A 23,094-nucleotide genomic window follows, 5' to 3' on the forward strand; every position below is an offset into this window, starting at 1 on the left:
ACACTAAATGATTTGGAAGTTGGGCTCCTCAGTGACACCCAGAGGTGGATGAACACTATATATGCATGACCGGGACATTATGCTGTACACCAGAAATCGACACATAGTAACTGACTATACCTCAATTTAAAAAATAAGAAGAAGACCCATCAAGTCACCAAGGATACAGAGCATCCACACCTAAACTCACCCACTGTCCTTCCTTGGTCCAGGCGGCCAACTACACAGGAGAGGCACTGTGGCGTGCTAGAACTGAACTGAACGTCGGATGTTCAGGATTTGAGTCCCAGTTTTGCCGTTTACTGGCTCTGTGACTTTGAGTTAAATGCTGAGGCTCTGCATCCTTAGCTATAAAATGGGAGGTTCATGGAAGTACTTTGAAAACCGTGACACACAATACTAATGTTAGGTCTCAATATTGTTTTGGTTGAAGCAAAGATACCTTCTCTTCCTTTCGCCCGGGGCCTGTTATTCCCCCTTCTGACAGCTACGACAACACCCTCCACACAGGCACCACGAGTTACAGAACCAGGACTTCTCAACTCCTAGGACAGAGTTAGCATAAAAGAATATAAAAAACCTGCGTTTTGCAGTTAAGTCCCAGTTTCATCATGTTTTAGTTAAATGACCTTGGATAATTCATAATCCTCTTTGAGCCCTGGTTTCCTCATTTATAAATGTGAATGAGAAGAAGATGGCTGTTGTAAAACCAGACCAAGACAAACATATGTCCTAAGCACAGTTCCCAGTTAATAGCAGAAACTTAATACGTGTTATTTGTGTTCTTATACCCCCTCCCCCAAGACTCCAATCCCATGTCTTAACTACATGGTCGAGGTGAGGATAGGGGTGAAAAACATGGAGATGCTATTCAGGATATTTGATTTGCAATAAGAGAATGCTGAAGGAAGCAAATGCATGTGATTTTTTTTCCCAATCAGGCTTGTATAATCATAATCATGGAAACAATTCATAAACCAAAAAGCTTTAGAGTGAGCCTCCGTCCAATGTCAAATGTTACCTGCAGGTATCTGAACAACGCCCTAATTGTCCATTAATCCACCATGACTGTGCCGAGGCCACGCCAGCTTGCTGAGTGATAGTTGATGGGGAGGCGGGGGAGCTCTTAGTCCCTCCTTGGAGGAAAGGAACAAACATTTGTTGAGCATCTACCCTGCCCCAGGCTCGTGCCGGGCACACGATCTGCAGGTTTTACTGCTCTATGATTCTGCTTTCACACCGGGTCTCCCTCCCGTCCTCACCGCTGGGCACCTTCCCTTTCTAGACCCATTGGCCAGATTTTAAAAGTCAGATGTGAAGAGGAAGCATCCTCCTCTTCTCTTGAAATGTGAGGGTAGAATTAATGCAACTCAGATATTATATAACATTTAATTTCCATATTTGGGGGGTAATTAGGTTTTTATTTACTTATTTTAATGGAGGTACTGGGGACTGAACCCAAGACCTCATGCATGCTAAGCACATGCTGTACCACTGAAATATACCCTTCCCCCATTTCCGTATTTTTTTTAATTTTACCTTTAATCTCAATGTGCTTTTCTAGATTTCATGTTTCACATTCTTTAAGGAAGTGAAATGGGAGTAAAGACTCTTGGTTCTGGCTATGATTTTGTGGCTGACTTCCTCAATTTCTTCATCTATAAGATGGGTACATTTATCCTAGATGCCTGATGTCTCACGAGGACACTGACCTGTTGTTATGAAGGATTTTAAGCTTTACTGTTTCTGAGAACAGAAAGGGGAACAGATAGGATAAAATCCTTCCTCCTGCTCCCTAATTCTCCTTTCAACAAGCTGCCAGCAAGCCCAGGCTCCTAAATGCTTGTCCCCTGAGATGTTCTTTTGAAAACCTTGGCACATCCGATCTTGGCCCCCGGAACAGAAAAGCGAGCTCCCAGCATTAAGTAGAGAGGGTGAACTGCTTAGCTGACGGGAAGCTGGTGCGGCTGCAGCTCCAGATTCTCCCAGGGGGAATTAATTTCCCCCTGCCCACACTCCCTTCGCCTCCTGTGTACCTCTCTGAGAGCCTCCTCTCCAACCTCCTGTGTTACACGGAGCCGCATCCTGGGCTTCTGCAGGGAAAAATGTCACTTCCTTTCCCACTGCTGTGGCCATGGATGTCCCATGTAGTTCTAATTTTCTAATCCCTAGCAGATCTGACCCAAACAGTGTTTTCCATGCGATCAATCCACAGCTGAATGAGCTCCGCTCCTGTCATGGCCGCCTACAACTCATTGGGGTGTGTGCCTTGTGAGCTCAAGTGCCATCCAGTTAATGGCATCACTCCGACCTGGTGCCATGTGTTCTCGCCTTCGTTCACACAGCAAGAGTCAAAAGGGGGTTTTCACGAATAGTTCTTGCTGTTTGCAGCCCAGCCCTCCTTCCAGCCAAACTACTTCCCAGATCAAGTTCTCCCTCGCCAGCTCCAGCACTAATATTCTTACTCTTGCTCGTTACCTATGTAGCCACCATAACACGGAAGGACAAGACAACCATCAGAGATTCCATCTCATCCTGGCTGAGATTTCAGAAAAATGCAGTCATCGTAATTACACCACTCACTTCCTCCCCGCAGTTCAGAGATTTCCCCAGGTTTCCCCAGATTTAATGCTGCCTCCTTCTTACCCACCCCTCATTCTTGGGGAGCCTTCCTACTAATCCCAGACTGTTCTGCCGCCAGTGACAGCTGTGATTCACCTGCAGTGCCCCTCCCTGGGCACCTGCCGTTTTCCTCCCTGTGCCTAGCGCCTAGTTCCATCAGATGCTTCCAGCCCACACCCACCCCCCCACCCCCACCCCCCGCTTTTATTTCTTTCAAGGCTTCCTGTGTTGGCTTGGATGGGAATATTGGTGGGAGGAGGCAGGTGGAGAAACACTCTCCCCCACCCCCCAAAAAAATAAGAAAGAGAGAAAAGCATAGAAAAAATGGAATTGTAAAAGACCAAATTCAGGAGACTCCTGTTCCTCAGCCTAGCAACAAAGTTCTTCAAGATGCCTTCAGAACTGTGGGCACTGGGGTGCCTCGTTTTGGAAGGAACAGCCAAAGGGCTTGATTCTAAATGGCCTCCTTTCTACAGGGTTTTTATCCAGAAGAAAAAAAGGAGAAGAAGACAGAGGAAGAGGAGGAGGAAGAGGAAGACAACCGTTCAAAACTCTCTGGACAGCTTTTTTTTTTTTCACATCAAAAGCCATGGGTCTTCCAAACTCTTCTTTAAAAGCCTTTTAAATTCTAAAGATGCAAGTGAAATCATTGCTAATTGAGCGGCACATGTTTCATAGAGCTAGTACAGTCACTCACTTGAGATGCATTAAATTCACGACACCATGACACGAATTATATTTTTACGAGCCTTAAGCACACTTCCCAGCCCATCAGGTACTCAAAGCAGTAGATTTGTCTCTATTTAGCAGTACTTTTTCAAGGGAAGCTGTGTGATAAACTGGGAAGAGCATATTTAGTTGTAAAGGTCGAGTCCTTCTGCCAGAAACTAAACCACATGACCTTGGCTTATCTCTCTTGCCAGGCCCCACCCTCCTCCCCACAGACTGAATGAAACCAACAGGAAAGGGAGGAACGTTAGAGGGGGTCAGAGAAGCCGCAACCAGCTGACTCCAGAGCCCGGAGCTCTCAGCTTTTCTAAGCCTTGGTTTTCTCATCTGTAAAATCAAGGTGCTGGACCCCAGATCCCTAAGGGTCTCTCCAGTTCAGAAGATAGTCTGCACTTCAGAAGGACATGAACAAGCAAAGCCCAACTGCTGAAGCAAACAGGGAGAACTTAGAAAGCAGAACCCACACCCTGCTTTCATTTCTTTCCTCACTGAGGGACAAGGGAAGAAATGGTGGCAGCAAGGCAGACAGAGGGAAGGCAGAGAGAAGGGAAAAGGGCAGACACGTACGGCTTCAGCGAACCGAGGAGCATTTGGGCATCAGGTCGGAACTGAGACAAGCCTGCAGGGCTGGGCAACTGGGATCTGAAAGGCACGATTTCATTATGTCTTGATTCCCCAACTGTAAGTTCCTCAGGAGTTGATATGTCCATTTTTCAAAGATATTGATTTGTGTCTGTTTCAAAGAAACAGAGTTGATTGATGAATAGTTGTCTCTTTGAAATAGCATTTCACCTGGGTACAAACTATTAGGCAGAAGATAAGCTGCAGGGATAGACTGTACAACATGGGGAATAGTGCCAGTATTTTATACTAACTATAAATGGAATATAACTTTTAAAAATTGTGAAGCACTTTATTGTACACCTATAACTTTTGTTACATTGTACAGCAACTATACTTCCATCAAAAATAAAAATACTATTGATAGGTTAAAAAAAAAAGAAAGAAAGCATTTCACCACCTCCAAACACTGACTGTAGCAGCTAAAACCCGGGTCTGTTGCTTCTCCCTTAACTCTTCCTCTATTTTTTATTCTTCTATTCTTGGTGTCAGAGCTCAGCAGCATATCTGGAAGCAGGCAGAGAACTTCACCTCTTCTTCTGAGGCTCCACATTAGCCATAAAACTTTTTCTTAAAAATTTTAATAAAAATCTGTCCATCTGAGAATTGGAGTCCCTGGGGTGTAACATCTCCAGGCTCCCTTTCCTTGGGTGGAAATACCTTGGGTGTTTCTGGTGTTTGTCTAAACACCCTAATTGGTTTGGGTTTGCATCCTTGGGGCAGAGGATGAGTGAGGGGCGGTCTGTATGAACCCCACCTTCCTCACCAACCCTCTGTATCAGGCTCTCAACGGTCCCCTACACACTAGAGTGTCATATGCTGAGGGCTTCCTGGGCCCCCATCTTCCAGGGAGGGCCCCAAACAGCCACACCCTCTGGTCAGGGCCTGTCCTCTGGGGACCCATTACTGTACCCATGGAGCTGGCTCACTGTCCATGCATTGGCTGTCCCCAGAGGGCCAGGATGGTGTCTGTACTTCTCTCTCTAGATTTGACTCCATGCCGTTCACTAGTGAGCAGAAATAATGATGTTAGTGTCAGAATTTCGTGATGTTGTGGAGGGGTTTCTAGGCAAGTGGATCAGAGTGGCTCGCTGCTGACACTGTCTGTCACCCTGTCCTGTGTAGACACTAACCAAGCACAGGTCCTCTCACCCATGGGCAGCAGAAAGGAGTGTCCAATTTGACCAAGCAAGTGTCCCTGGGGATCCCCTCCCACTTGGGCAGTAGACACAGCATCTGAAGTTATGGACCCCTGGAGGGGACAGGAGTCGTTTGTCACCTGGTTCGACCTACTTGACAGGACCTTAAATATCTCCATTTGCACAGCACCCTGTCCTCAGTGGCGTGTTTGTTTTTCCATTCCTGGTCTCATTTCAATCTGCCAACAATTCAGTGAGACAAGAATTATTACAGATGGAGAAACGGAGACATGGGAGGGTTTGCTGTAATGGCACAGGGCTTGTGCCCAGGACACATGTTGTTTTGTCACAAGGCTCCCCAGCATCTCTCCAGACACTGGGGGCCGATGGTTGAGAACAGCAACCCTCCTCCTTCTCATGTTGGAATCCCCTGTACTCAAAAGCCTTTGCTGTACCTAGCCCACTGCCCCAACCCTGTGCTCCCTCTGTGCCTCTGTGAGGTTCCCTCGCTGGCATCGTAGAGCAGCATGCAACTCTCTGCTTGGCGTTGTGGGGAGCAGCCTCCCAGTGCCAGGCAGACCAGGGGCCCTCAAAGGAGTGCGAGGGCAGGGCTGTTCATCCACCTCTGTGAGATTCCTGGCAGGGAAAGGCATGAGGAGGGAGCTCTGAGGCGGGACCAAGGCTGAGCTGCTCTGCTGTAACTGGGTGGTAGAGACACAGGCTTCCAGACACTGGGCTGGTGGGGCCTTTTCCTGTCAAGTAGGTCTCCTTGCCCTCTGTCCCAGCATAAAAAGAGATCACAGTGTCCCAAGGGAAAAGATTCTGAGGGATTCTCTGTTTAGAGAAAGAACAGCTCTAATGATAAAGTACCCTTGCAGGGGGCTGTAATAAACAAAGGTGGCTCTGTGTGCTGGTTAAGGACTCAGATTTGTGTCACACACCTGGATTGAATCCCAGCCCCACAACCTGGTAGCTTCTTGACCTTCTAGTTACCTACACTTTGATGGCCACCATTTCCTCACCTATAAAATGGGCATAATAGTACTAATCCCTTTAGAGAGTTGATATAAATAAAATAATTGAAATTAAATTTTGAAATAAAATAATTGAAATAATACAGGTAACAATCAGCATAATTTCCAGCGGGAAACACATGTTTCCACTTTCCCATGGGCTATAGGAGTGGCAGAAAATGTCTAAAACTTCCAACCTTCTGGTAATAAAATTAAAACAACATCACCTTTCTGGTGGCGTCTTGCCACCCGTCCACACAGCCTGACCTGAATGCTCACGAGCCCACCTCCCAGGCCCGCCTTCTCCCTGGAGTTCCTGTCCCTTACCAAGCCCAGGTCCCAGCTGGCAGTCGGCTCAGCCCTGCTTGGGTATTAACCAGCCACTCATTGCAGAACTAGTGATCATGGTTCTAGGTTGTAAGCCTTACCCAGCACTCCATGAATATTTCTTTTAAAAGAGGGACTCTTGAATGCTTCAAGACCCAAAGAATGAAGCCATAGCGAAGAATGAGAGTCGGGACTCCACCTTGTCCCCAAGGAAGCAGCCTTTCCCAGGTCCCCAGCTGCGCCTCTGCTCATGCCCCACCCACCCCCACCCCCACCCCAGCATCTTCTCAAGGAAGAACCACAGTGGAAATAAAAGCTCCCTTCATGTGATGTTCTAGAGCACCCTCGAAGATGTCATTTCATGTTGCCCATCTCCTTCTGAAAAAAGTAGGGCAGGTATTAATACAGCCATTTCACACATGAGCAAACTGAGCCCCTAAGACAGTGCAGAGACCTGCCTAAGGTCACCAGGTGAGTAATGTGGCTGACCTAGGACTTGTACCCATGTCTTCAGGTTCTACCTCCTTCTGTGAGCCCCACTTCTGCCCATCCACCCTCATCTGCCTGATCCCTGTTCCCAACACAGAGCTCTAATGAGAGTGCTCTGTCCCTTGAAAGGCTCTCCAGCCCATTCTAGCACCTGTATTACTAACAGCTCAGGAACATGTTAGGGCCCAACCGACTGATACCTTCCTTTTTAAGATGAAAAAACAGAGTTCAGAGACGTGTCAAGGTTACATAACTAAAGGGAAACAGCAAGAACCTAGCCCCGCAGCTCTGCCACCAAGCCACATTACCCCTAAGAGCACAGGATTTCAGAGCCAGAAAGTCCTCAGGTAAACCAACAGCAGGGGCTTAGTACGCAGCATCACCAATGCGCAGTTACCCACAATGATGGGAAATTGGTAAAGAGCGTCCTTTCCAGGCTGCTAAATCTGTCGTTGCAATGCTTCCCCTAGGCTGTTAAGGCATCGAACTGACTGCCCCTCCTATTCACGCCCCTCGGGGTGGCCAGGAAAGGGGTTAATAGGCTGGATCTAGGAGCAAGATAATCCAACCCTCACTCCCTCAGACCCTCAATTTACAGGCTGGTGATTGTCCTGCCAAGGGATGGACTACATTTCTCCACCTGGTCCTCCAGGTATACACCTCCCCGTGGTGGCATGTGGCAGGTCACTAGTGCCAATGAGGTGGCATAAGGCTCCTGCCACACCACCTTGCCTCAAAGCCAGATGTCCTCACCACGGAAACCTTGTTTATGCATTATAAAGCCAAGAGACAGGATTACGGCGGAGAAGGCAGCCAGAAACAAGGCACTTTCCTGAAGCCCAGAGGGGTTTCTCTAATCCCCAAAGCATCTTAGCAGTTAGCACAGTGTGAGAGGAGACACTCAAACGTTAACCTGTTGAGAAGGGGTGGTTTCAACTCCAGGACCATCTCCTGCTTCCTTTGGGAGCATAGAGGTAGTACACTATGTTCTCCACTTGCCCAGGATGTTCTTCCAGCTCCACCAGGTGTAGGACAAAAGGAAGTCAGCTGTGCTGATGACACAAGGGACTTAAGGCTGACAACCAAAGGGACTAATCAAAGAACTACCCCGTTGCTTACACAGTATGAGTGAGGAGAGCCGGGATATATAGCTTGTTGGATCCAGAAAGCTTAGCCGGGGACCTGCTCTACCCCTGCCACACCCACTCCTCATCTTCCAAATAACTTAACTTAGAGGAGGGACAGGAATGGCCTCACCTCAGTCCTCACCTCACCCACACCCTGTCATGAGCAACCCATGGTCAAGGACTGCATTCCAGTGTTTTCTTAACTGAACCAACAAAATTGTTCTCCAAATCACCTATCAGATCAGCTCAGGCTGACACCCCACTTACATACTTTTTTTAACTGGTCAAAATATTTTGGAAGTGGAATAAGAAACTTGGAGAAGGAAAAGAGAGGAAGAGGAACTGGGAGGATTGGAGAAGATGATGGGGAAAGATGGAATGAGTTCTCAGGGTTGGAAGTGTTTCCATTCAGGGTTTGATTCTTCTGAAGCATCCCTGCCTCAGGAAAAGCCTGTCTACTCAATGGAGATTCACTCATCAGTTCACAGGGAGCCCCTTCCACCGCCAGACAGCTGGACCTGGGTGAGCGTTCTTCAGAGTGACCCCATCACTTCCAAGCAAGAACAGACCTCATCTTCTTCTATACAACAATGGTGTGGTCAATCCTTGGTAAAAGTGACCACCACGTACACCCTCAGTCACTTTTGATCTCCTTTCAAGTCTCCTCTATCCCAGTTCTTGCCCCTGAGCTCACACTAGCTTTTCAGGGGATCATCTGAACTTTCCAAATGCCCAGGACCTAACTCAACACCCAGCGGGAAGACATTTCTTCCACTACCAGAGATCTCTATGCCAAAAAGGATTCAGCTGCTTCCTTATGTCTTTACAACCAACAGAACAGAACCAAGAAAAGGCCTTTTTCTTTTTATTATTCCCAAGAAGCTTCCTGAAACACTCAAATTACATACTCTTCGCCCTCACTGCCCTTGGGAGCTGCTGCTTTACGATAACCAGCACAGGTCCCATCACTGTGTAAACGAATTTTTGTGCCAGCAGAGGACACTCCATACTGTCTTGAAAGGATTAACAGGGCCGATTGACAGATTGGAAACTGGGCGTGGGCACCAAGGAAGACTGGGGTAACCCTAGGTGAACCTGGGAAGGTCACAAGTTGACTAAGACTGTGCCATTTTTCTGATAATGGGTTGGGAGGGAGTGTCATGTTCCCTGCAGCAGATATGGGAGGGGCAAACACAGTGACACAGAGCATCCCAGGGTAGCTTGGGTATCCATCCTTCCAAGGAACAACCAAAAATTGCTGGCACCACCCAAATGTCTCATGGGCATCTTTACCCTCCCTTTCACCTGGCACAACCTTCAGCCAACTTTAGCTCTAGGAAGCAGCTTGATAGCCCAGCCACAAAAATGTCCTGAAGCAGCAATACTTCTCTAGGGATCTTTTGGAAATCTGTGGAGACATGTTTTGCTTGTCACCGTGATATGGGGGGCTATTACTGACATTTAGTAAGCACGATCCAGTTGCTACTGGACCTCCTGGGCTTTTGCATGCCCCGCCATGTATAATAGCTCAGCCCAGAACCCAAACCGTATCACATACACATGCAAAGTGGCTTCCCTCAGCTTGCAGATATACTGAGTTTTTGAGGGGTGCTACTGCTATGGTAATCAAGAGAAGGCTGTAGTTTCCTTTCATTAGGAAGCTTGGAGAGTGTTCACCTTTTGGGAAAATTGTGTCATCAGTTGCAAAGTTGCTCATGGTATTTAGGTTTGTCAATACAGCTTACCTGCACCAGTCCACATTTGCAGCCGGTTGAACACATTCTACCTGTTGGTTCAAACAGCTGATGCTTCCTATGTTTTCTAATAGGGCCCTACTTGAGAATATGCCAAGTGAAATATACAGGATGTTATTACCAGGTTTTTTTTTTTCATTTTATGTCTCCTTTATATTGCAGTTGAGGCTTTGTGTTGATTTGTTTTTATTGCATATGATTGTAACATATAATACCATCAGTGTTTTTCTTTTCCTGACAGTAATAGGGTGGTACTTTAACTTTTGTTGTAAAACATCAGGCAATGAGACTGCTACCTCTAGAGAAACTGACCTAAAAAGAAAAAACGTCTTTTATTTTAAACATTTTTTATTGAGTTATAGTCATTTTACAATGTTGTGTCAAATTCCAGTGTAGAGCACAATTTTTCAGTTATACATGAACATACATACATTCATTGTCACATTCTCTTTCGCTGTGAGCCACCACAAGATCCTGTATATATTTCCCTGTGCTACACAGTGCAATCTTGTTTATCTATTCTACAAGAAAAAAAGTCTTTTTTCAAAATAAATTTTTAGCAATGTCCCTAAATTTCCTGTTAATATTTCCACACGTGTTTTGCTTGAACAGGGCATGGAACTAAAAGACTTCCTCATAGTTCCTCCAAGGGACCAACAGAAGATCCTCATGCCAGTGAAGACTATTCTGGAAGTTATGGTTCCTAAAATTTCATGCAAAACCATGGGCTCTGGTTTTAGATCACCTTTTGGAATTCTCTCCCCCAAGGGCTAGAGAACAGCCCTTGAGGCTCGTGAAGACCTTCCCCCAAGGGAAGGAGTAGGGATGGCAGAACTGAGCTAAGTTGAACTAGGATCTGGGAAGCAAGGGTTGCAGGAAGACTTGCTGGCTTCTGCTGTTTCCCCAGGGGCCCTAGATGGTTGTCTTAGGCCTGGGATGTGGGACAGGAGGGAATTGATGTGTGAGGAAGGGAGAAGGTGGGAAGTCCATTCTCTCGAGCTAGATGAATCTCAGGACTCTGTTAGAGAGGTGACTGTGTGAGGGTCACACAGTTATGAAAAGAAGCTGGCTACTTATGGAAGGAAGACTGGCCACTGAACTAACGGTTGCAACATTGTGACCATTCAAGAAAGAAGAATGGCCCATGAGGAGCCCCAAGTCAACATCAGCCAGCAGGCAGAGGGAAGGATTCTGTCCTTCCAGCTGGGACTCTAGGAGCAAGACACATGGATCCAGACCCAGGGAGAGGAGATGTGTGCAGATATCTTAAGGTAAGGGCAAAACACTAAAACTGGGTCATAGGATGTGGCATATGGACAGAACCCTCACAGCCAGATCCTAAAAGGCTTATTTGCTAAAGAACACAGGACATCTGAGAACAGAGAATAAATCTATCTGTCCATTTTTACTTGCAGGTACATAGATATTTTTGGAAGGATTCCCAAGAAACTATAGTTGCTGTAGAAAAAGGGACCTTGGTGGTGCAGGATAGGAGAATTTTTATCACCCAGTTGTACTTGTGGATTTTACTACTGAATATTATTACTGGGCCAAGTACCAAACAACAAATCCACACTGAACCTACCCAAGGGTGAAATAATGGAGTCTAAGATTTTGAGAGGTCATCACTCGATCTGGGGGACCTCAGTATCTTGGCTACATCATCCCTGAAAGATTAGGTTTGGTCTCACAGTCTTTAAGTTTTCTCCATTTGAGCAAGTTTCTCCAGCATATTTCTGGCTTTCCTACTGGAGGTTCTCTGCAGTTCTCCCTCTACCCCTTCTTCCTGAGTTATCTGATGGTTACTCTAACTTTTGAACTTTGATGACTCTTCAGTTTATACCCCTAGGCCCAAAATTACATGGGATAGTGGCAGCACCTCAAAAGCTTAACTTAGCATTTCTCCCCACTAGCCCTCTTGCTATGTTCCCTGTTATTACTCAAGCCAGGAATGTGCAGCCACCCTCCACTCCTCCCTTCGCCTCACCCGCCTCCCCAGCCCACATCCGATCCATCACCAAGTCCTGATGATCTGACTCCTAACTACGTGGAATGCAGATCCTCATTTCTGGCCACTCTACCACTTCTAAGGGCTTGAACTGATGTGCAAGCCTTGATTGTCTTTTGTCTGCACCTTTGCAATAATCTTCTAATGATTCTTCCTACCTCTAATATGGGCCCCTCCAATTTGATCTGAATGATCCCTCTAAACACCAATCTAACCATGTCACTTTCTCATTAAATCCCTTTGCTGGCTCTTCCTCATCTTTCATAGCTGTTTCAGTCATACAATATTTTTTAAATGATACTCTCATGAACAGATCTCCCAGAAGCAGTCCAGATTTCTTAGGAGATACTCAGGTACAAGACAAACTGTGGTTCATGCTCAATTCTTATTCCACTAGCGGTAAGGCAACTCCTTTCCCGCCCACTGACCCAGTACCTAGCAGGTTACAATAAGCCAGTAGGTCCCAAAATCCCTTCTAAGAACTTCTGACTCACAAGCTAGAATCTGGACTCTGTTGAATATATATAAGGCCCTTCTTGATTGGCTCTAACGCTTCACCCTCATTTCTTGTCACTAACTTCATGACCCTTCAGATGATCAATTACTTCATGCAATTTTACTCTTCTGTGTCTTTATCCATATTATTCCTTCTAACTGGAGTGTCCTTCTCTAAACGTCCTTGTCTGTCTTGACTTTCCTTGTCTGCCTGAAAAACTCCTGTTTATCCTCTAAAACCCAGCCAGGCATCACTTTTCATCACTCTCACTTCTGTATTGTACCATTTCTATTCCTTGTACGTGTTTTTACCATTGCATGAGTCATGTGCATTATGACACGTTTTCATACTCCCCATCACCCAAGTCTTTGAGAGCAAGAACCATGTCTCACTCATCAGAATACCTTCAATGTTTCACCTTGTCCCAGACACATGGTATGTTTGCAAGAACTGTTTTTTGAACTAATCAGTATCCAGATTTTTTCCTTCACTGTCTTTCTAGTACTAATGCATTTGGGCACTTGATCATACTCATTTTAGTTCTGCATTATATATTGACTAACACAGGGTCTTCATATAGTCCTGTGACCTTACAACTTTTGATAAGTTTCACTATAAATTATAGTGATTTCTATTTCCTATCTGATGTTATCAAGAAAGCCCAAGTCCAAACAAGACAAACAAGGGTATTCCCAATACTGAAATGTGACTAAAGAAACTTGTAACCTAAAGAGAGATTAGAAAATGTGTGCCAGAGCACTAGAATACATCACTTTTCATCCAACAGAGTTCCCCATGCTGTATCTGGTGACCTCAAAGGTCTGTCCTCCCATGCAGGAGAGGAAACCACTTCCCTCAAGACCATCCAACTCTTGTTCTAAATCCACAAGTGCCAAGCCACCCACTGTGACTAATTCAGTTCCCCAGGTATATTGATAACAGGATGGTGATGCTCTGGTGTTTTGGTCACCGAAAATGTGGATTCCTCACAAGCTAATACATGGTCTGGTCCATACATCCATCTCTACTATGTTTGGCCTACAAGGATCAGGCCTAAAGAGCAGATTCAACTTGGGTTCACTAACAATATCAATTTTATGTCCCTGCAGAGCTATGAAGGGCCACAGTGATCATGTCAAGGTACTTCCCTCCTTGGTGACCCTGACAGCGAGCCACCACTGTCTACTCATTTGTCATTCCCTTTTAATTTCATTTAGCTACTGTATAACACCTTCACAGCTCACAAAGCATTTTCACCTTGTATATTTTATCCTCTTGATGTCTGGAGGCAAATGTCCTCATTCTCATTTCACCTACAAGCAGCTGAAGCTCAGAAGGGGCAAGTGACTTGTCCAACGACCCACACAAGCTATGGATTGTCTTCCTTTGTCTGCCTTATAAACATCACAGTGGATTAAACCCAGGGTCTCAGAATCAAAGTTCCTTGTTCTTTCCATCCACCAATATACCTTCCAGGATCTCACACCAGTCAGACAGGAAGCAGCTCTGATGAAAGGGTGATTGGGGAGCAGGGAGAGCGCTCACTGATGGTATTTACATGATACTCGTATCAATCTATACCCTCCCTGTTCCCCTCAGCCCTGGCTGACACTGGAGCTAGAAATGCTTTTCCTAATTGGAGGCTAAGAAAATTGCTCCTCAGAGAAGTTGACTGAACTTTTTCGTGATCATGGAATCGCTGGGAACCTGATGTTCCTTTTTTCTTTAGAATAAACATCTACTGAGCTGCCTGGAGACCACTAACAATGTTACAACAGGCAGATCATCATCATCATCATCACCATTATCATTAAAATTGGCACTCTCTGAGTGCTTACTATGTGCTAAGTCATGTTCATTCATTACCTCATTCAATCCTCCCAATAATTTCTACCAGGAAGGCATTATTATCCCCATTTTAGAGGTAATAAAGCTGAGGTGTATAACTTCAGATCAACACTGAGCTAATAAATGGTGGTGGTCCAAAGCCAAGAACATCTGATTCCAAGTGTCCATGCTTCTGGCCAAGCTGCTATCCCACCGCACTGCTTCACTAGCATGGGCTACATGTCCACGGATGCACTTCTTCTACCACTAAGCAGGGTTTTGAATAGTGGCCTGAAAGAGAGGGGAAATGATTATCCAGCTCTCCATTACCACTCTTGGTTCTTGAACTCCCCAAAGTCTGCATTCCGTCTGTAGTAGCCGCCAACCCCGTGTTACCCACAACCCTCTCATCACTGGCTGTTCCGCATGAACAATTACTCTTCCATGTAATACTGTCCCCTCTTCTCACTGCCAGACTCCTCCTTCCCCACTGACTTGCTCACTGCCCTTTTCAAGAAAGCCTTCTCAGATGAGTAAAACCTGCTACCCCAGTCTCTCCACTTCTCCACGACACCTCCACCCTCTGGGAAAGAGCTTGTTCTAGTTAAATGTTAAATGTTTCAAGTTAAATGTTGCCTGCCCAGCCTCCCCATCCTGCTCACGTTCATGCGTCCCCACTCCCCCGCGCGCCATGGGGCTCCAGTCTTCTGCCCCAAATACAGCACCCATCCAGGATAGACAGTGCCGTGAACAAAGGAGATTGAGACTCAGAGAGAATTTCAAATGCAGTTTATTGCAGCAATGCAAGGAAACGGGGAATTAAAGACTTCTCCACAAAAGACAACTTGCTTACACCTTAGGTACAAAACCGAAGCAGCACAGAGTTTGCTGCAAGGGTTCAGACACTAAGATGCTGTCCAGAGCATGCGCTCCATGCATGACAAAGAAGTTGTGGATCTGACCAGCCCTCCCCTGGCTGACTTAATGAGGTGCTTTGAAATGTAATGTGTGTAGTGGTGATTGCTGAACTGGCAAAGCACAAAGCAGGGTCATAGCTGGGGGGCTGAGATTGCCACTGATCTAAAAACTTCTTTGGGAAGCAGAGAAGAAAGGAAAGAGCTGGGGGACTAGGATGAACCAGTGTTAACTAACCATAGCCCTTTTCTCCAGTAAGACTGGAGCAGTTGGCCTTGGTCTTGCCAAGCATATTTGGTAGCGATGGAGAGGGAGAGCTAATGGGGATGGAGAGTGCCTCTTTATCTGGTTCCTCGGGAATAGCTGGTGGAAACAAACTTCACGCTGGAACTGCCACCAGAGGTCTTGGTGCCCCCAGAGCTGGACCCTCGGCCTCCGGAGGAGCTGAAGCTACCTCCAGAGCCCCCTCGACGGCTCACACTGCTGCCCCCGGAGCTGTAGCTGTAGCCGCCGCCGCCTCCAGAGCTGTAGCTGCCGCCGCCCCCGGAGCTGTAGCCGCCGCCGCCGCCGCCGCCAGAGCTATAACCACCGCCTCCTCGGCTACTGCTTCCACTGACGCTGGTGTGGCTGGTGCTCACAGCTGCAAGGGAACACTCAGTTATCATCAATCCCCACTTCCCTTCCAACCCAGCGAAACCTGTGCGTGCCCCACCCCCGAGACATCGGCTTGTACTTACACACACTCACGTTCGGGACACACTCGCCAGACATCCTGCAGGAGAAAGAAAAGCGAATCCCTCGGGACTTCTGCTTCACAAACCGCTTCCCCAGCCCCCCTCCGCCACCTCCAGGAGCCTTCGCATCTGGGGCTCCTCTAATCCACTGGATCTGAAACCAAATCCAGTCCCCTCTGGCCTCCCCAAGCGCCATCATTTATCTCAGCATGAGTACAAACAGAGTGAAATCTCCATATAAATTAGACAAGAGTCTTGTAGCCAATGCTTGTCACCTCCAAAGGCGTTGGCTTTAGGCCAGATGACATCTGAGCCAGCCCAGATGGAGAGTAAGCTGCTCAATTTCAAAGAACTTCATGGGGATGCTACAGCCCTCAAAAAAGGGAAGCTAGGGAATCTGGCTCCCAAAGTGAAACCAAGTCTCTCCTCCTGGGCTGTGTACCTCTCCATCCCCATACCCAGGGCAAGCTGCAGTCACATGGCTGCGTCTTCGATCAGTTTCCAAAGGAGGAAGCATCTAGGAAGTGACCAAACTGCCCAGCACCCCTTCCTCACCTGATTTCCTCTCCTTCCAGGAGGGTCCTGTAGGTGGCAATCTCCACATCCAGGGCCAGCTTGGTGTTCATCAGCTCCTGGTAGTCGCGCAGCAGGCGGGCCAGGTCCTCCTTGTTCTTCTGCAGGGCATCCTCCAGCTCAGCCAGCTTCTTCTGGGCATCTTTGAGGGCGTTCTCACCACGCTGCTCAGCATCACTGATGGACTGCTGCAGCGAAGAGATCTGAGAAAGGAGAATCCAGCATGTTATACATTCTCCAGTTACCTTATCCCACGTTGGCCTTTTTATCTCAGATGGATCTTTCCACCCAGCGAGGCCAGTAGTCTGGGTCCAACAGAACCACAGGAGTTTACATCATCTCATGAATTCACCTGTCTGTGGATAACACATCACTGTGTCGATTTCCTTAAATACAGGTAATGCAGCAGCCTCTCTTGGCCGTGAGTTGAGGCTCCCTCACCCCTTACAGACTTGACATTTTTCTAAATGTCTACTCCGGCTGCCTTTCCTCTCACTCACCACTGTGTAAGTCTTTCTTCGGGCTGTGGGCTAAATGACTCAAGATCATCACATCTTTCACAAATTTCCCTAAGGAGAACTTGGCACGATGGCCAAATTCTAGAAACCAACTTCGTCACCAAAGGAACTAGGGATAATAACACAACATTGGTATGGATTGCAAGATTCAAAGTTAGGAATCTGTCCTCCAGTTACCCGGGCACCCCAGCCTGCTTCCACAGAGCTGAACGGTAGAAGGAGGAAGCACGTACCTGCTTCTTGACATTATCAATGTCAGATCTCAGTCTCTGGATCACCCGATTCAGCTCAGAAATCTCCATCTTTGAACTCTTCAAGCTGTCCCCCTGTCTGCCGGCAGTGATCTGGAGCTCTTCATACTAAAGGAGGTGGATCAAGTCAATTAGGTGAGGTCCACGCACACAATAGAAAACACAAGACAGCAAGACAAGGCATTTCAGGAAAACTGGCCAGGCATTCAGCTCACTCACCTTGGTCTGGTACAGGGTCTCAGCCTCAGCCTTGCTCCTCTGAGCGATCTCCTCATACTGGGCTTTGACCTCGGCGATGATGCTGTCCAGGTCCAGGCTGCGGTTGTTGTCCATGGAGAGGATGACATTGGTTTCGCTGATATGAGTCTGCATCTGAGACAGCTCCTGCAAGACAGAATATTTCAGTGACCCTTATAGCATAAAACAAAAGACAACTTAGAGAGGGGAAGGGTCAGGAGATGGAACATCTATCTCTATTCTTCTAGATAGTGGTGGGCTCAGGCTTAAAGGCTCTCCTTTTGGGTAAACTTGGTTGAAATTAGAGAGCATACCGCTTGGTACAATGTTGTTAAGAAGTCAATTTCCTGCTGCAAGGTGTCAACTTTGGCTTGAAGGTCCACCTTAGTGATGTAAGCAGCATCCACATCCTAGAAGAACAATGGACATCGTGAAGTCATATTCATTCCAGGGCAAGCCCCTCTCACCAGCTGTGGAGGGGATTTTCCAAGTAGAAGAGGTGTTTGGGGTCTTCTCCACACCTTTATACGCCAGGCAGATCACAATCCTTAGACTACCCCCACCCATTGGTATCACAATCATAAGTATCTTGCCTGACTTGCTAAGAACCGCCTCCTCGCTTACTTCTTGAAATGCTGGGCAATCTGGAGCAGCAGAGTGCCCGGATGAGTCCAAGTCCACGTAACGTGGGAGAAAAACTCCACTTCAGCTATTCTTCAGCCCACTACCTGGTTCTCCACATCATGACTTCTCTCCGCTTAGTTTTTGGTGACTCTCGTCTATTACTTATTTCAGGGGTGATATCCACCCTACAGAATTTTCTCACCTTCTTGATGTTCACAAATTCATTCTCCGCATTTGTCCGCTTATTGATCTCATCCTCATACCTGCAAGGAAATCAGAAGTGATTAGGAGATTCAGAGGAGGTGAGGTCTGAAATCTAGCTTTCTGAACTAAAATCGGCTTTGCCTGTCATTGCCCTTCCATTACTAACCTAGGACATCTTGGCCACCCCTTGCTTCTAAGTGATAAAACCACTGAACTATTACCAGCTTCTGAGAAAACTAAAATTTCTAAAAATGCCAAATTGACTTGCCTCTAACCTAAGAAAAGTCACTGTTACATCCTGTTCATAGTCTTAGCTTGCCATTTTCACAAAATATTTTAGGACGAAAGTCAAGAGCTACCCAGCCAGTTATCCTTACTTGTTCCGGAAATCCTCCACCATGTCTTGCATGTTCTTCAATTCTGAATCCATCCGAGATCGGTCGCTCTTCAGTAGGTCCACTTTGTTTCTAAGATTGCTGATGTATGCCTCAAAGAGGGGTTCTAAGTTTTGGGTCCTAGTGGTGGTGTCTACCTGCTGCAGCAGCTCCCATTTTGTTTGCAGTACCTGGTTCTGCTGCTCCAGGAATCTCACCTAAGAGCACAAGCACCCATTACCTACTGGTGCAGAAATGGAGTCCTAGGACCATTAACTACCGAGGGCTACCACACAGCAAGGCCCTGCCTCATTTGGAAAAGAATTTCAATGCCTGTTTTGCCAGCCACGGCAGACAGAGAAATAGGAAGAAGATGGTCAAGTTAGCATCACCTTCATAACAAACTCCACCTCACTGTTAATTCAGAGAAGACTTAATTTCCCTGAGAATGGCAACTATAGTACTGTTTCAGTTGGAACTTTAGAAGGGAGCAGCTACACAAGTACCAAATAGCAAAGCACATATAAAATTACTGCAGTTGTACTTGGAAATAGACACACAATACTTACAAGGCTGCCTTTTAATTATTTTTAGGTAGATTACCATAAAAAAAAATTTGGTTTGCATCCCCTGAGCATACATACAGTTCAAAAGTGTTGGGAAAATCCATAATTGAATTCCAAACCTATTGTATTGACATTACTGATGATCAAGCAAAAATTAAAAAGTGATTTATGGGTTTTTCCAGAGCAGAGACTTGGAGAGATAAGCATAAAAAAATCTCCACCCTGATCCAGTGCCAATGTAAAATCTGCAGGGTGCAGTGCTTCCCCTCTGTTTGGCACTGACTTACTACATACTTTCTGCTATAATATCACAGCGCCCTCTCTTCACATTCAAACTCCCTTTTTATGATTAGAAAGACCTTTCCAGGGTTCTCATTTACACCCTAAAAGATTGAGTTAGCCCCGTTTCTATGATCTTCATTCAACATATATGAAGCCCAATTCAGCTGAGGAGCTGAATATAAAACACTTTAAGGTGATGTCAAATTGACCCACACTTCAGTAGACCACAGACCTCCTTGTCCAAGAGAGAGTTTAGTCCCTAGCATCATTCACAAACATACTTCTAATATATCTTCTAGAAGGCAGTTCCACAAACTGTCCTTTAAATCATCCAAACTCAGCATCTTGAGGCTCAAAGCCAAACGTGCCTTGGCAGCGCCAATTCCACATGGACCAGGAGAAACTCCCCCGGTGCCTGAGCAGAGAGACTCACCTTGTCGATGAAGGAAGCAAACCGGTTGTTGAGGGACTTGATTTGCTCCCTTTCTTGTGACTTTACTTTTTGGATCTCGGGATCAATCTCCACATTGAGGGGTTGCAGAAGGCTCTGGTTGACGGTGACTTCGTGTATGCCACCAGGATAGCCAGGCCCAAAACCACCTCCACCAAAACCTCCACTGCCAAAGCCACCACCAAAGCCACCACCACCACCAAAACCACCACCCCCAAAGCCACCACCACCAAAACCACCACCCCCAAAGCCACCACCACCAAAACTGCCACCATAACCACCACCAAAACCAACACGTCCACCTCCTCCAGCCACACTCACAGAGATGGCTTTACCACCACCAAGGTTAACAAGACTCCGACTCCCAAAACCACCACCAGCACCCCCAACACCACATACTCCACTCGTAAATCTCCCACCACCTCCCCCACTGCGGCGCATGGAGCTGCTGGTGGATCTGCGCTGGTAGCTGACCACCCCGGCGGAGCCAGAGCTGAAGCCCTTTCCGCAACGGTACCCAGACCTGGAGCTAAAGTGTCGACTCATGTTGACTTTGGAGAGAGTAGGAAGGAGCACGATCAAGAAAGGAAAGGAGCTGACACTCCTCTACCCCAAGCACAGAGACTTCCCCTTATATACAGGGAGTAAGTAGGGCTTGGTCCTCGAGTCAGCGGGATGCACTGCCTCTCCAGGGTTTGGCTGCCTGCAGCCATACAAGATTTTTACGAGCCTCAACAACACAATAAACACTACACACCTAGCTCCCAGAATGGCTCTCGAAATTGCTGTGCACGCGAGATTGTTCAAGTGGTAATCATGTTATCAGACAAAATCTCCCTTTGAGTGACTGTGACTTGGGAAAACAGGACCCTACATCTGCCACCTGATACTTCTTGGTAAGATTTCATAACCACCTGTCACAAAGATATGTGAGTTACCATTCGCGTCTTGCCCTTGTAAGCTACTAAGCACACGCTCCTCAGACCTGGCAGGTGCAATTCCCTACACTTGAGTCTTGGAAGGAGTTCTCTGGCCCATTTCTGAGCTCTGCCTTCCAAACCTCAGTGCTCACCAAGTTATATCTTTAATAAGTGAAAAAATTAAAGGAGTTATTTTTATTAAATGTAAGATTTATAAACTGGTTGCATTAATGTCGGAGGAGGAGAAACTGTCAGCAAACAGGATGGATGGGTAGATGCTCTGGAAAGCCCAGAAGGGAGACACATGTTCCTTTCTAGTTTTCTTTCTCCTCAAAGATTGACCCAGGTAGGAGAAAGTGACACCAGCAACAGAAAACAATACAAAGGGATGGCATGCAAATGCCAGCTGGAAAACCATGTGGACAGCGAAATGAACAGATGGACACTATCTCATACACTTTGTAAAACAAAGGGGTGGGGGTGAAATTTGATAGGTGGTTCCAGCCTCACCATGAGACTATATGGTGAGATGAATGTAGATTTGGAAGAGATGACAATGATGGGAGTCTGGAGAGCCGGCCTGAGAAGTAAAATTGTTTCTGGGCAATAGTAATAATAATAGTAGTAGTTAACTAGAATAAGAGTAGCTAATTAATCATAATGTATCAAAAACTGGCCATGTACCAGGGGCTGGTCTGCATATTTTATATGTATTAACTTACTGAACTTTCACAAAAAAATCTTGAGATAGTTGGGATTATGCCACCCATTTTTTAAATGAGGAAACTGAGGCACAGAGGTTGGACAGCCAGCCCAAGTTTACATAGGCTGGTAAGTGGCGTGGCTGGAGTTTGAACAAAGGATGCTGAGCTATAGTGTACAAGATCCTAATGTGTTTTAGGACAGCACAAAGCTGAACTCGGGGTGTGCTGCCCGCTGTGTGTAAAACAGACAGCATGGGAATCGGTTCCCCTGGAGAGAGCTCCAAGGGCAGAAAGCCCATTTGATCCCTTTGAAACTATGGCTCCCAGCACATGTAACTGCTTGGAAAACATTTCTTCAGTTTACCTTGAGAAGGGGAGATTCAAGGCACAGAATTCAGTGGGGAGATTTTGCTTCCATCCAGGTGCAAGAGGACCCAGCATGCATTGAGACGGGCCAGGAACCTCCAGGGGCCTTCCTGGAGAGCAGTCCTTGATCAGTGTAACTGGGTAGAAGTGGCATTGGGATCTGGAAAGACCTGAACCCTACACAGACTTTCATTCTGAGACTTCTCAGAAGCCTGGCATGCTCCCCACACTCATCTAAACACAGAATTAAAGACTCAGTGAGGAGAGGCCAGTTCTAACTTCAGCTGGCTCTAAGCACCTCTGAGTGGTAAATCACAGACCCACATGGGAGGTCTCCACCGTGGAATACAAACTATGCAAGAGAAGGGGGGGTTGTGAAGACCATCTGGTCCCATCGCCCTGTGATTCTGAACCAGGACAGTCGAGCATCAGCCCTCGCCATCTCGCTCCTCACCACTGCACCTTGTCCCTCCTCTTCTCCCACAGTTTTTGCCCCACGCTGTCCTCCAGAGAGCACCCCTCACCTCTCCACTGCTCCTGCCTTCTCCCCATCTCCATGGCACTGTTGTCCAGGACTCTGTCCCAACCCTAACATCCTTGGGCTGCTAAACCAACCATCTCTTATGGAATGAGTAATCCAGATCTGGTTCCTCACTTGGAACAATGGGACCTGGGATGGTCTTGGCGTGGTAATGACTGTTGCCTAATCATCTTCTGAGAGAGGCAATCAAAATTCTTTCAGTTCAGCAAACTCCCTCCTGAGACAAATCACTCTGCACAATTGATTCCTTCTAGCAGTTTGGAGGGGTATGCATATGGATATGCCTGCATGTGTGCTTGTCTCTGGGTGTGTGTCCGTCTCCTACTTCCGGCAGCCCACAGCCAGTCTTTGCAGGGATCCATGGGTCCAGCCTCAAACTAAGAAACTGACATAGAGAAAACCAAAGAAGTGGATGGTCAGGCAATCAATAGACAATTTACAGAGCTGCAAACCTCACTCTAGCTGCTACCAGAGGGAGGGAGAGACACAGGAGCTGCAAGGGACCAAAAAGCACAAAACTACCATCAGTTTACATTTGCCCATTCAGGTCACCAAGAATATACACAAACACTATCCCCACAAGAGCCCTGAGAACTAAGCCGTTAAGCTGCTTTCAACCCATTTTACGAAATAGAGAACCGAGGCTCAGAGAGATTGTGACTTGCTTAGACATTCCAGCTCA

General features: G+C 46.7%; 1 protein-coding gene across 1 annotated transcript; it reads right to left on the reverse strand.

Annotated features, from left to right (window-relative positions):
• Nucleotides 1-14,924: 14,924 nt before the first annotated feature.
• Nucleotides 14,925-20,506, reverse strand: LOC102511307 (keratin, type II cytoskeletal 1). Its single transcript, XM_032492917.1, has 9 exons — nt 19,864-20,506; nt 18,586-18,800; nt 18,207-18,267; nt 17,695-17,790; nt 17,363-17,527; nt 17,126-17,251; nt 16,357-16,577; nt 15,805-15,839; nt 14,925-15,707 (listed from the first exon to the last, which is right to left on the reverse strand). The coding sequence occupies exons 1-9, from the start codon at nt 20,425-20,427 to the stop codon at nt 15,409-15,411; spliced, it is 1,782 nt and encodes a 593-aa protein (XP_032348808.1). The 5' UTR covers nt 20,428-20,506; the 3' UTR covers nt 14,925-15,408.
• Between the last annotated feature and the right edge of the window lie 2,588 nt (nt 20,507-23,094).

The sequence above is a fragment of the Camelus ferus genome, chromosome 12 (assembly GCF_009834535.1).
Source record: "Camelus ferus isolate YT-003-E chromosome 12, BCGSAC_Cfer_1.0, whole genome shotgun sequence".
NCBI classification, from domain to species: Eukaryota; Metazoa; Chordata; class Mammalia; order Artiodactyla; family Camelidae; genus Camelus; species Camelus ferus.

Excerpts from the sequence above, each read along its gene's own strand:
- LOC102511307 (XM_032492917.1), bottom strand. The coding sequence starts at position 20,427 with ATGAGTCGACACTTTAGCTCCAGGTCTGGGTACCGTTGCGGAAAGGGC. Across the intron at positions 18,801-19,863 it reads TTGCTTCCTTCATCGACAAG|GTGAGATTCCTGGAGCAGCA; the intron begins GTGAGTCTCTCT and ends TTGTGCTCTTAG. Across the intron at positions 18,268-18,585 it reads GTGGAGGATTTCCGGAACAA|GTATGAGGATGAGATCAATA; the intron begins GTAAGGATAACT and ends ATTTCCTTGCAG.